This window comes from Myodes glareolus, chromosome 26 (genome assembly GCF_982192425.1).
Source record: "Myodes glareolus chromosome 26, mMyoGla1.1, whole genome shotgun sequence".
NCBI lineage: Eukaryota > Metazoa > Chordata > Mammalia > Rodentia > Cricetidae > Myodes > Myodes glareolus.
The window spans coordinates 45,350,511-45,365,268 of NC_142051.1; the positions used below are offsets into that span (position 1 = coordinate 45,350,511).

Sequence of the window (14,758 nt, forward strand, 5' to 3'; positions counted from 1 at the left end):
CATTGTTTCATGGCTGCTTCCATAAACACACACACACACACACACACACACACACACACACACACACACGCGTGCGCGCACACACACTCCTCCTGTGATGCTTCAAAATGTCCTCTGCTTTTATGTTTCTGGCCTTTAGCACAGAATCACATCTCTGTTTACCAGACCACTCCTTCTCACTTTCTAAAGTCCTCATGGGCGATAACTGTTCTTTTGTTTTCTTTAGTAGCACCTGGGCTAGGTGTCTCTCTTCAGCCACTGGGCACATTAAACTCTCAACCCTTATGGTACCATTCTGCCTTGTAATTCTACACTACAATCTGTCCCCTGCCTCCAGGTATCCAGTCTGTGAGCTCCTAGAAACCAGAAGCTCCGTCTCAACATTCATTCATTGCATGACAGGGCTCAGAACTGTGCTTCCCACAGTTAGCCAGGTTAGCGAATGTTTTCCTTGTCCATGCGTTCCTTCTTTGTGACTGTTTACTGCCACCTACTGGCAAATCACCGTAATAACTCACATCGACAACTTTGATGATACGGGTGACTGTGTGGATAGCAGACCTGCAGGACTGACCACCTAGAACTTGATTCCAACCTGGAACCCAGAACACTGCATTACATGCCACCCAAGCAGCTCTGGCCTCAGAGAGGCCTCACCTTCCCAGTAGTCTTTGGAATGTTGACTGCTGGGGCTGGCAGGCGGTCTCAGGCTGAGGTGAGGGTCAGGCAGTCCGTCCCCTGCCTGGCTGGGAGTCAGAAGTCTGTCTCCTGATGGGCCACACAGACTGCTGCCTCCTTGCCGGGGGTGTGTGTGTGGGGGGGTGTGGAAGGGTGGGCCCATTCAGGCTGGAGTTGCCTCAGAACAGCTCTGTCTGGCAGAGGGAAGGGGAGCGATGGCCTAGAATTCTAGATGCCTTGGGGGTGGAGCCCACTGCCTTTGCTGTTGACTGGCAGTTTGACCTTAGGCAGAAACAGATGGGTCCACGGTACCCATTGGCTTTGTCTCCCACAAGCAGCCTCAATCCCACTGCCCTAATATGTCCATCCTCATAGCTCCTTGAATAACTCAGCCAATCAGCCAAGGCCGTGGTCCTGCCCTATGAAAGGGGTGGGAGCTCTGGATTCCAGGAGGCTTCTGTCTCTGTGGGTGGCCTCATATTTTACTGCCACATTAAAGGCACCAGGAAGGAGAATATTATAAACTGGGGCTGCCTGGGGTGGGAAGTCCCTAGCTCGAGGCCCTGGGATGTGGTGGTGTGGGAGACAGATTTATGAGGAGTGGGCACGGCGTTCTTTTCCTGCTGCAGTCAGGGAACAAGCACAAATGGGATCTACCTGTGTCAGAGCAGGGCTCTCTGAGATCCATCAGCCTGTGAAGCCAGCGAGGCTAGGTCGCTTCTCTTACTTGAGCCCAGAGCTTGAGGATTCTGCTAGTCCAGCTAGCCAGCTGGGATCCTCCTCCAACCTCCCTGAGTCTGGGATGTAGGCAGGGAACACTGAAGATTTAAATCCTGGGGCAGCAAGTGCTTTGCCCAGTGAGCCATGTCCATGTCCCCAGGAGGCCTTCTTTGCATGGTTCATTTTATAGTGGTGGACCATCTGCTCTGTGCAGAGCATTTAAACATGAAGACCACAGGGCGTACGGTCTCCTAGGAGGGTGTGACACACAGATAGGTAATAACCAGTAGCCATCAGCACAGGGATCCTGCTTGGTTCACAGAGGAGACACTCAGCCCAACATTGGGTGGGAAGCAGGGTGTGTGTGTGTGTGAGAGAGAGAGAGGTGGAGGGGGAGAGGGGAGAGAGAGGAAAGAGAGAGGGGGGAGGGAGATGAAGAGAGGACAGGGAAGAGAGAGGAGAGAGACTAGTAAGGGCAACCATACCATGCTGGGCAAGCATTGGGACACTACAGGTTAGAACTGGGGTACTGGGGTACTACACATCTTTCTGAGGTGAACACTTTTAAGTATGAAAGAAAAATGAGCAGTAGACACATAGAGGAAGACTTGGTTTTGGGGTGGGGCAGATTTCTGATACCTGCTGTAGATATTTTGGGACCACCTCTGCCTCCTCCTCTGAATAGTGAGGATTTAAATGATCAATTCTAAAGTTGCAAAGAGGATTTACATTAGGACACAGATGCAAAGGCATGGGGGAGGCTGCCAAAACTGTGCCAGCAAGTTGCTTACCAGTGGTTGCTCCTGAAGGGGGGCGGGATGGGTAAGGCTTCACCTTGCTGGGAGAGGAAGTAGAAGGGCCCGTAGGCTTTAGAGACAGACCCAGGTCCTGTCTAGCTCCGCTATTTATATCTTGATGCTACCTCAAGCAAACAACCACCGCCAAAGTACTAGCTTTCTCATTGGTAAAAACAATTAGGACAAAAATTACTACATCTGCCACCTGAGTAAGAATGCCTAAAGATGCTCTTGGTATATAGCAGGTGTGTTGCTAATGTTCAGCTCCTCCCTTCTGTTTTTCTTTTGGCATGAAGAAGGCCAAAAGATTTATTATTTATCTATTCACCCACACATAGATTAACTATCCATCTGACTTATTCATCTAACTTATTCACCCATCTATCCACTCACCCGACTACTACTTACCCATCCATCCATCCATCCATCCATCCATCCATCCATCCATCCATCCATCCATCTCCTCTCTACTTTATATTAAGCATCATGTTGGTCTTTGCAATTGCACTGAATGAAACATCCTGTCCAAGCAGAAAGGCTTTTATATTGTGCTGAAAGACAGTCCCTGAGGAGGACACAGATCTAATAGTAACCCTAATACCTCTATCCTTTATCATGAGTCCCTACTGGCAGATCTCATGGAGTCTTTAGCCTCATTTTGACTGGATGAACTGTAAACTTTTACTTCTGTGTATCAGGGGTGTAGTGTATGTAAACATGAGTATGAATATGTGCAGATGTATGCACACATGGAAGCCAGAGGATGACATCGGGCATCCTGCTTTATCACTCTATATCTGCCTAAGACAGAATCTCCCTCTGAGCCTAGAGCTAGGCTTGCAGCAGGAAACCCCAGTAAGCCTTCTTTCTCTGTGTTCCCCAAGCTCTGGGGTCACAGGTGTGTAGGGAACCATGCTGAGCTTTTTCTGTAGGTGCTAAGGATCCAAATACAGAGCTTCATGCATGTGCGGCAAGTTCTCATAGACACGGAGTCATCTCCCCTTCTCCCTTTTACTTTTAAAATGCAGAAATCATTTCCAAAGCCTGGCTTCCCTCAAACATCAGAAACTCGGCCACATCTGACCTGTATTCGCACACGGCAGAAGCTGGTTGAGTGGCCTGCAGCTGCTGCCTGTAGATGGGACACTGGCTGTCACACCCAGCATAGTCCCCATGTTTCCTTGTCATCTCTCAACAGCTCAAACCAAGTGGCCAATGCCATTTGCCGTGGAGTCTAAGCTGCTGTTTTCCTGGCCAGAGGGAAGTATTTTTTTTCCATTCATGCCGTTCCCATCCGCGTGCCCCTGAACTCACAGACTGGCTTGTCTTCCACAGGCAATCTCTGACCGAGCCAGTTCTGTAGGTGATAATTAACTCATCAAAGATCTCTAGGAAGCCCAGACTGGGAGGCCAGGAGAGTGGAGAGGAAACCTTATCCCTTTTCCTGTCATGGCAGATTATTCCCTTCTGCCAGGGAACACACTAGAGGCGGCCTTCCACAGAACCTGGGGGAGAGATGTTCTGTCACGAGGTTGGCATCCACCTAGAGATTTGCCTCTCCAGGGGCAGGGCTGCAACCAGTGGGGTAAAGTCCAGAGGTGCCAGCTCTGAGTGACTATTGCCCAAGTAGACCCAGGTCTCTGAGGGACTCTATAAAAAGAAGGTCACTGAAAGGACCTGGCCTAGAAAGACATATTGTGGAGGGTGAGGCAAGACTTGCAATGAAGCAGTGGAATTCCTCAGAGCAGAATAAGGCAAGGGCATGAGATGGGGGTAAAACAGAGGTCAAAGGAGAACAGTAAAAGCTTCAGTTTAGAGCCTCCTACAGGAGCTTCTAGAGTAAGCTCTTTGGGGTCTGAGCCCTTGAATATTTTTACAGATGAGTACACAAACCAAGCTTGGACCCTTCTGTACAATGGGGTATTCACCCCCTTTCCACCACCCACTTGACCTCCGCCAGTTAATTCTACTTATACTGAGCTGTACTGGCATCTTCCATCTATCAAGTTGAATTTCATCTCCAGCCTTCACTGCGCCAGAGGTCTTGGCTCTATTCATTTAAGCCATGTGGGAGAAGTCCTCTATTTTGGTAGTTCCTAAGGTTGGCTTTTCATCATTGTCAAAAAGCAGGTTCCTGGCTCCATTCTGGACATCTGGAATCCACTGCGGTATGTGACAGTTTCTCTTGGCCTGACCAGTAGCCACCAAGTCCTTGTTTAGTAGTGGCTCCTCTTTTTGTATTTGCCTGTGTCTTGACAGAACCAAGCAGCCTGTACACAAGTCTTTGCGGCTTTGCCCCAAAGTGTCCCCCAAAAAATAAGGAGCGAACTAAGCCAGGTTTAATTTCCCCCAAGAATTTGTCTTCAAGTGCCAGGTCAAACAAGAGTTGATGTATGCATGTGTGATGTATGCACATCTCTGGAGGGGATTCACAGGCTGACTGCCTAGAACTCCAATCATTGCACATCCTTTTCCTTTTTAGGCTTCTCCATGAATATCCAATAAAGCCTCGCTTTGCTGACACAGCAGGTGTAGGGTGGTAGATGGAAATGATCATTCTAATGGGAACACACATCTGGAGACATAATCTTCACCATCCACACGGCTGTGTATCTAAGGGAACGGGCTCAGAGAGGGACGTGTCCTTTACCTGTGAGACCTCACAGCTTAGCCAAGCACTTTAGAGAGACAGCAAAAGGAAAGAGATTTGGGAAGAAAAAGTCTCCATATTCCCTTCTGTTCACAGAGACTTCCCTTGGATTTTCTAGCAGGGTTCCAAGGATGAAGCTCTCCTCTAAGATTCTACAAGAGCAGGGTGTGGGTAGCACTTTCTGTTTCCCTTTCCTCCCTCTCTCCTTGCAGGAGCTGGCTAGGAAGCTGCAGGGACATCAGCCCTTGGATTGGACAGCCTGAAGACCTCACGGAGAAGGGTCAACACTTGAAAAATTCCTCAAGTCAAAGGGCTAGGGGCTTGGGTGCCACACAAGGCCCTCACTGTGTGCGCACATTGTTTCCCTGATAAAAGGGGCCGGGCCTGGGAAAACTGAGCTGTCTCCAGGCAACAGAGCTGCTGGATGGGGAATGTCCAGGCCCCTCCCCTCCCCCTGGACACTAGGGCAGGGAGAGAGGCAGGGAGGTAGGGGCAGAGGTGCAGGGCCAATGTCCAGCACTGATGCCTACCAGGTGGGGTCAGGTGGAATACTGGAGTTAGTAGGTAAAGCAAGTAGCAGGTGACACCCCTTTAATAAGGCTCCCTCTTCCCATCTCACCACAAGTCTCTCACAGTTCTCCACATCAAGCATTTGCCTTGTGGAATGGAGAGCCTTGTTCCAGCAATAGGCATGAGTCGTTCCCATAGCTAGATGTCCTCAGCAGGGAATTGTGCATCTCTACTTTAAGTCTCTTCCCTTACTTCAGAGCTGGCTGATTGGCTCTCACTGCATCTTAGAGAGTGACTGCTAGTTTGCCAGGGCCTACCCCTCCTCCAGGGCTTCTGGATGCTGGCCCTCCAGCACAGCCAGCTGAACTGAAAAGCATGCCAAGCGGCTTCCTTCCCTCTGGCTCCCAGGGCTATTATATTCACAAGCAATTAGTAACTGCAATTAATTGTTAATAACAGTTACCATCCTGGGGCCTATTATATCAGGCTGAGCCGTGTACCAACCCCACCCATGCCATTATCTTTAACCTTCATAATTAACCTTCCTGAAAGTTAGTCCAAAATCCTGGCTTATTGGGGAGGGATGTGAGGCTGGGAGGTGGGACTTGACTAAGATCTCATTCGGGAAAGGAAAAGTAGGGGCCAGATCCCACAGTATCTAGGAGTTTGCCTAGAGTATGTCCTCTGCATTTATCTCCCTTGCTAATGGCAATGGCAGAGAAAGCTGCGATCCGAGAATGGGGCCAGCCAGTCAGAAGACCTGGTTTAGCTCCCCAACCAGAAAGCAAGACACCTCAGAGGACAGTCTCTTGCTCATCACACATCTGTAAAGCCAGGCTGTATCACTTGTTTTCTTCTTTCCCGAGAGAAACACTGGATACTCAATGAAATCAGAATTTCAGATGGACAGCAAATACATTTTTAGTACTAGTCTGTCTCATGACTCACTGATTCACAGTGTATACTTAGGCTCAGTCATTAAGTGTTAACTTGACAACCTGTGTTTTTATTTACTCAACCTGACAAACCCTACTTAAGTGGTAATCTTGATTGCCAATTTGACAGGCTTTAGAATCACCATGGAAACACACCTCTGGGTAGCACCATCCTGTGGGCTGGATTCTCAGCTGGACTAACAAGGAGAAAGCCGGCTGAGCACCATCATTCATCTCTTTCTGCTTCCTGACACCCGGTACAATGTGACTATCAGTCTTACACACCTGCAGCTGTACTTTCCCACTGTGATGAGCCGTCGCCCTTAGAGTCTCAACCCACAAAATCACCTCTTCCTTCAAGCTGCTTCTGGTCAGGTATCTGGTCACACAAAGGGGAAAAGCCACTAACACACCTTCCCACAGCTGCTGATGACAACTCTGAGATCACACCCTTCCCCGATGCCTGCCCACAGATGGCAAAGATGGAAGCAGAAGATCCTGGTTACCATGGGACCAATTAGGCCTACTGCAAGTCCTTGGAGAGACAGTCCGAGGTGTCTGGCTGTCCTTGTTCCTCTGGCCAAGCAGCCAGGGGCAGTCTGACATCTCAATAGAACGCTGGAGCCTATCTTTATACCACCCAGGGATGCAGCAGGAACCTTGGGAGTACCAAGAAATTGTCAGGAACCTTCCTGAATTCCACAGCACCAAGTGTCTTCCGAGAGAACCTTCCCAAGGCACCCACAAGCTTGAATCTTCCTATGGCAGAAACAGAAGCCCTTTGGTGCCTTTCTTCACCCATGAAATACCCAGCTCACTGATCTCACCATGGGCTGGGAACTGTGCTCAAAATCCCAGTTGTAGTTAAACAGGGAAGAGAGAAACAACCTAAAGGCAGAACTTACATTGGAAGCACAATACTGAGACTCAGCTAGAGAAATAGCATGTGCTGCAAAATTCATGTGAGAGACATGAGAACGGGCTTCTTACTAGGGACTTCATCGTATCCCCTCGAGGTCAGTGAGGTACGGAAAGGGATGGTGTTACCACCCACTTTACACACAAAGAAACTGAGGCTCACAAGCAAGCTGGCAGAGATACAGAGAGGATGATGGTCAAGTGTGGGCCTTAATTCTCAGCTGCCACCTATCAGACCCAAATTCTCTAGAGTTTATTCTCTTTTCCATTTAATCCCCACAGAAAATCATGTCTGGCATGTGTTCCTGGAGGTGACAACTTTAATATCAAAAAAGGGAAAAGAATGGTAGAGCCCCTGCCTGAGCTCCCTTGGCACTTTAAAGAGAGGAAAAATATTCTGTGTGCCCAAGTGCAATTTCTCCACAAGGTTCACTTTGCCAGTCTGTGACCATGAGTGTCTGGATGTCTGCAAGGACTCCCGTTTCTCGTGGCACCTTGACACTTAGCTACTCAAAGGGCTCTGTCTGGCAGGGTGAGGTCGCCCAGCTGGGGCAGGGTACCTCCCTCCAGGGTGAGACCACCAGGCTTCTGTGCTTGGCCAAATGAGGTGTGAATGGGGTTCTGCCAACATTCTCTCAGCTGGGCTGTCTGAGGCTGGATATGTGCGTGTGGTGGTGGTGGTGGTGGTGGTGGTGGAGGAGGAGGAGGAGGAGGAGGAGGAGGAGGAGGAGGAGTGTCAGAGCCTGTGCACACGCAGCACAGGAGGTCCTGGGCTTCAGGTGCAGCTGGGAGAACAAGAACATAGTGACACCCAGGCTTGTCCTCAAATGCCCTGGCGGGATCCCAAGATGCCAGGAACATCTGTTTGGTTGAGGGTACCGAGCCGCAAGCTTTCTTACTTATAAAACAAGAATAGTATTAGTACCCACACAGCAATTAGGAAGACTAAATTAGAGAATGGGTAAAAACCACCTAGCACAATGCCTAGTGATGGGAAGTGCTTGAGAGTGTCAGTGTTTGTCGTGAATTGACAGAATTGACTCATCTAGAGACATCTGACTCTAGAGTCACCTGAGAGATGGATCTCTGGGTATATCTGTAGGGAGTATCTAAACTATGTTAACTGATGTGAGAAGACCTATCTTAATTGTGGGAGGGACCATTCCCTGGGGGGCAAAATGCCCTCTCTTCCTAACTATGGATTCTATATGACCATGTACCTCAGGTTCCTGCCCCTGAGATCCCCCTCGGTGAGGGACTCAGCCTGGAACTCTGAGCCATAACAAACCAGTTCTTTCTTAAGTTGCTTTTGTTAGATATTAGTCCATCTATAAATGTTGTTCATGTAACAGTGGGGACAGGATCTGGTCCTCAGAGAGTCCCCCGGAGATCCTCATGCATCTTTACTCTTCTGTTTCATCTACACTGCCCGGCATCTCCATCATGCAGAACATAGAAAGCTTGGGTAGGAAGACAGCTCCTGTTCCCCTCCCAGCCCAGCCTCTTGCTTGGTTTCCTCCAGCAGGTGTGTAGACCTTCTGCAGCTTCTTCACCTGGAAAACATCCTCTGGTAGGTCCACTGGGAAGTGCTGGTGAGCAATGCTATGTACTGACAGAAGAAGCCTATAACTTCTTCAATGTAACTGCCCCACCAGGGACAATGTGGCACTCTGTTAGGTTGAGAGCGAGGTGAGAGCAAACGGGATTTAAGCAAGCTACCAAGGTCATTCCTGGCTGTCACACTCACATCTTTGTCACTACCAATAATTTCCCAGATCATTTGTTTGGCCATCAGATATTTCCTGCTGCCCTACTATCTGTCCTGCTCTAGGCAAAGAAATGCAATGGCGCCATTTAGGAGTGGCTGGGTCATCCGTGGTAGAAGAGACAGAGACATCATCTTGATCTTTCTCAACCTGGAAGTGCACCAGGCAATCATCCAGGGCTACCATTAATGGTGACTTGCTAGGCAAATGAGGTATCAACCTCTAGGCTCCATGGAGGGTGGCTAAGAAGAATTTCTAATGAAGGACATTCTCTCCATTTGTCTTGACTAACAAAATAAACAAGGAAGGGAAGGAATACGCAGACAGTAAGGCAGGTCACCGTTAGACAGAACTGCAGACAATCTGAGAACAAGGTCACAGTTAACTGAGAGGAGACATGGCCACTGAGGACACAGACTTACCTGCACCTACCTGCCCCAGTGCGCCTCCTCTCACTAATGACCCCCATCTGGAGAACCTGCAAGCAGGATGGTACAGCCGAGCCCATCCGGTGATAGTCTTTGTAACTGTTAAATAGCATAATGTTTTTATTTTGAAATTCAAACCTGGGGCTCTGGTTGGTGCACCCACACATCTCCCCGCTTACCTTTGCATGTGTACACGGGCAAGGGGTAATCATGTATGCTTAAGCGTGGTGTGTGTGCACCCGAGGATGCCTCAAGCACCATTCCTCAGCTACTGCCCACCTTGTTTTTGAGATGCGGAATCTGGAACTTGCCAAGTAGTGTAGAATGGATAGCCGCCAAACCCTAAGTATCCCCCTGCCTCCACCTCCCCAGTGTTGGATTACAAGTGTGTACCACCACATCCAGCTTTTTATGTGGGTTCTGGGGATTAAACTCAGGACCTCATACTTGAACGACAGGTACTTTACCAACTGAGCTATCAATCTCCCCAGACTCTCCTTCACCATTGACTACAAAGGTAAGATACTTGTAAATTCATGCCACACCAATTACACAGGGATGGGAATAATGATATATACACTGACTGAGCACTGAGTGTGCATTGAGCTCTAAGCAATATAAAGATGAGGAAGCAACTTAAGGAAGAGATGACTGCAATCTGCTGTGACATGCGTCACAAGCTTGCAGTGAAATATGTGTTAAGTTACAGTGGGAAAGGAGTGACCAGCGCTGCGACAAGATGTTCATGTCAGAGGTGGTTCCCTAGAAGAGGGAATACCTTTACACATGTCTAAGAATCAACAGAAACTGGCTGGGTGATCACAATAGGGAAGGGTTTTCTGGAACAGGGAGCAGGAAGTGCTAAGGGAAGGTGTGCTTGGAAACCACTTGTCTGCAAAGCAGGGTGCAGTGCTGGAGGCATAACTGGACAGAGGACGCACAAGCTTATGGCTCAGTTTGAAGTTTAGGTTGGTGACGCACCATCAAAGGATGGAAGCTGCTTATCCAGAGTGTATACCACAATGTGAGCTTAGAAGGTAGCCAGGAGACAAGGTCAGGATGGGAAGCCTGAAGCCAGAGAAACTGCTGGAAAGTTTAGGCAAGCGAGCCAGTGCAGGGGCAGCAAGCTGAAGACTGATTCATCTGCTCCCTCTTTTCTCTTGTGGGTCCCAAGACTGACTGCTCTGCCCTATCCCACAGTACAGACCTGCCTGCAGCACAATTAATAAAAACCCAGAGACAGATGTTGGGATACACCCTGAAGGTCAGAAAAGCAAAACAGTCAGCCACTGGCTCTTACCTTTATCTCAGAATGAGACCGTGTGAGAACTGACTCCTCCCATTTTATATTCCTCTCTAGTGCTGGGATTAAAGGCGTGCACCACTACTGCCTGGTTTCTATGGCAAACTAGTGTGACTACTGGGATTAAAGGTGTGAGCCACCACTGTCTGGTCTGTAAGGCTGACCAGTGGGCTGTTTTATCCTCTGATCTTCAGGCAAGTTTTATTTATTAAAATATAAATGAAATATCACGACACCTGCCACTAAACCATACCTCCAGTAGTGTTGCCAGAGGTTCTCCAGAGACCCTTGCCCTGGCTAGGTTCACCTCTATAAGCTGCACCTTAAAGTGTTCAGCCATGAATCCTTGCAGCAAAGGTGGCTTTGCGATCTGAATTTCTTTTCAGAAAATACAAAGCACTATAAACCCAAGCAAAAGCCTGTGATGGAGAAGGGCATGGGCTCAAAGGGAGAACATCTCCTTACTGGTTCTCTCCAGGGACAGGCAGCCAAACTGCCTTCTGGATATTTATGTTTACACCTGTAGACTAAAGCTGTTCTCAGCCCTGGGCAGAAAAGCTCCATTTTAAAAAAATTTTTATTTATTTATTTATTTATTTATTTATTTATTTATTTTTTACAGAAGATGCCACTTAATGCAAAGATTAATATCTGGTCTAAGTGCTGACACTGACTGATGAGCATTCATTCCTAATTGGGACATCTGTATCACCCCCCACATCAAGGCCTGGGAATGTCACAGAGGGAAGGGCAGCTAGAACTGAAGAGTAGGAGGGTGGGGGGGGCGCGTCATGAAACATTGCCATCCAGATGTGGCATTACTGTAACCATGAACACACAGCAGCTATGAAGACTTGTGTAATATTGGACCCTGCCACATTCCATCTTAGAGAGAAGAGGTGCCCATAAGACTCCACCTTTTCCTGAGGGGCTGATGATTGCTAATGGTTGCCATAAGGGGGTGTGCCATTTTCTTCAAAGGTATTGTCACTAAGGTACTAGGTGGGAAGAAAATTAAGAAAAAATACAATAAAATAAATACAAGGTCCCTTCCACATTGCACTAGACAGTTCTCAGGTAGAACTGAGGGAGCCCACGGGTTGAAATAATCTGCCATCTGGACTCCCAGAAAAGGCATGGGTTCCCACAACACCCTCTGCTTGCAAGGAAACCTCATGAGATAGATTGGCCCTGGCCCTGGAAAGGGAAGGCAGCTTACAGGGCTCAGCCTGAGAAGGGTCAGGAAGGGGACAGCAGTGTGCCTGTGGGGATGGGGGTGGGGTCATTCTCAGCCCAGACAGTAAGTGCCCACCTCATTATCATCTCAAAGGGGAAGGAAGGAGCTGTGGGAGCTAGCTTCTTCTCTTTTCACAACCTCCTCCCCTCTAGAGACCTTCACACAAAGGAGGAGGAGCTGGGAAGAAGCTGGACCTGGAGGCGGCCGGCCAGGATACACGGAACCGTGGGACTAGCCCGCCACCTGCTGGCCCTGTGGCGAGGCATTTTTGGAGAACTCTGTAGGCGGGATTGAGAATCTTCTGGTGTCTGGAAACAGTCTCCCTACGTAGCCAGGGCTGGCCTTGAACTCACATTTCTCCTAACCTCAGAGTCCTGAGTGCATCACCACAACTAGCAAGACCCATTTTAGGCACCCAGTGAACATCAATTTGGAGACGACTGGGTAATGCTGGGTGGTTAGAAAGATCGCGATGATTCAAGAAAGGAGTACAAAGGAGAAGCTGATGGGTCTGTGGTGGGAAGTCTCTCAGTCACAAATATTCAGTGACCATGGAGCCAACTCCCAGGCGAGCCCACGAACACCAGTTTCTTTTCCCCACCAAAGAAGGACGCCAGGAACCAAACACTGTTGTTCCAATTAAAGGGTGAGCAAGTGATAGATGTTTCAACACGCCGAGAGAGACTACTTAGGCCAAAAGTGTATCTCCAGTTCTCACCCACAGGAGGCAGTACCTAAGATATATACACTCCTCATTCCTGTAGATTAAGGAGACTGATGACCAAAGACAAAATGTAAATGCTACTTGGATGGGTCCCATCCTTGTTCACTGTGCCTTGCCACAGTACCACTTGTTCTATGGGTAGACATAGAGCAGGAAAACCTGAGGCAATTGCCCATAGGCTGAGCAAGAACGCAGGACCAACGGGAAACAGGCACACGGGGGTAAACCCTGCCCTTTCTGCACAATGCTGGGGATAAAGGCACAGAGCAAGAATGCCTGGAAGGTACTGCTGTCATGACCGGTGTCAGGCAGAGAGGGCCACAGTCCTTTATAATAGCAAGCATGTATATTTCAATGGCACTGCCGGGTACTTTTATATCAACTTAGGCATTACCCACTTCCATAAAGCCCCTTTATGAGGTAGGTACTGCATTTAGGCACAGTAAGTTACAAGAGCCACACAGCTGCCAGAGGGCTTGGGGGACAGGACAGGAGCTCTGGCTAGCTGCTGTCACACCGTGGCGCAGTATCCCCATCATTAAACTCCATTTCCAAAAGGGAAGCAACTTTCTTGACAAATAGCTGAGTAAGACAGCTAAGTGCAGAATAAGGCCAAATGTCTGGTTAGAGGCTGTGGAGATGGCTCAGTGGATATACTGTTTGACTTGCAAGCAGGGGGAATGGAGTTCAGATCCCTGAATCCATGTACAAGTCTGGCAGTCTGTAATCCCAGTCCTTGGAAGGTAGAGCCAGGGAATTCGGGGGTGGTAGGGGTGGGGGATGGATGGGGTGGGCGGGTTAAGCTGGTTAGCTCATCCAGCAAGGGTCAGTAAGCTCCCAGTTGATTGAGAGATCCTGCCTTTAAACAAAGTGGAGACCGGTCCAGGAAGACATGTGATGTCAACTTCAGGCCTCGACACAGAGTGTATTCATTAATACACAAACATGTACCCACACACATGAGTACACACATACACACAAGCACACACACCACACAGATAGATTTATACAAAAAGAAGTTGGACTAAATAGCAACTCGAGAACTTTGCTTGCTCAGAAAGGTCGTATGGTTCCCGTGCTGTGTTTCTAGAACACTTGCAGCACCCATATCAGCCACTTTAAGATGTGTAAAGCACACACGGAACTTCCCAGACCTGGGGTCTCTGTTTATTTCACAGCTGCTAGACTTGGAGTTTGCTGATGGGGCTCTGTTCATATAAGGTCACTAGAGAAAAAGGCACACAGCTTCTCTTTGGTGAACCCCTCCTTCTCCCAGATAGCCTCAGAAACCATATAAACCTTTTATAGCACGATTTTCTATTCTGTCCTTCTGAGAGGTGAGACAGCCCCATTCAGGCTCCACCCCTGAAGCTTACCAGTCTGTGTGGGCATCATCGATCACCAACAAGATCCTGGGTCTCTGAACCACGGGTGTGACAGGAGTTGGTGGTTCCATTAACCCCGAGGGGGTCTGTGGGGTCTGTTTCATGGCACTGGAGAAGGAGCTGAATAGGCTGGATCCTGGAGAAGAGAAAGAGGCAGCCAGGGGCTGGGGGTGCCTCCTCTCAGTGGCCGGGGATGCTGGGGAGCTACTGGAGCTTTCAGGGCGCTGCAGGTCCGGCATGTAGCCATTGGGCAGGTTGGCCACAAAGCTGCTGTCGGACAGACGCCTCCGGAGGAAGTTCATGGCTGCGATAGATGGGGAAGCCTCGATCCACACAAAAGCAACCAGGTGAGGCTAAAGTGCAAGTGGCCAGCAACAGGGAGCAGGAGGTGTGGGGTCAGAGGAGCCCAGGGGTTCTACACACCAGAAGTGGACTTCCCAGAATTCTGTTTACCTGTTGGAAACAATCCAGTAAGCACATTAGTGGAACCAATCGCCTCCCCTTTAAAAGCAAACAGATAAAGAGCATTTCCACATTTCCAGCCCAATGCTGGTGGCTTTGCAAACTGGGACACACTTTTAGAGACTATTTGGCAATATGCCATACAACTTCCAATTTCAGGAATTCTACCCTAAGAAAAATAATCTCAGTAACAGGTAAAACCCTCATGCATACATAGATATATCACAGCCTTATCAACACTGTTA

The 14,758-nt window shown here is 48.8% G+C and overlaps 1 protein-coding gene across 1 annotated transcript in view; it reads right to left on the minus strand.

The window, feature by feature from the left end:
- The window catches only part of Syn3 (synapsin III), a 413,622-nt gene that overhangs the window by 363,221 nt on the left and 35,643 nt on the right, over positions 1 to 14,758 (minus strand). Inside the window, exon 2 of the mRNA XM_087902074.1 lies at positions 14,043 to 14,504. Coding sequence (XP_087758200.1) covers positions 14,043 to 14,353 — 311 coding nt within the window. The 5' untranslated portion in view covers positions 14,354 to 14,504. The remainder of the gene's footprint in view (positions 1 to 14,042; positions 14,505 to 14,758) is intronic.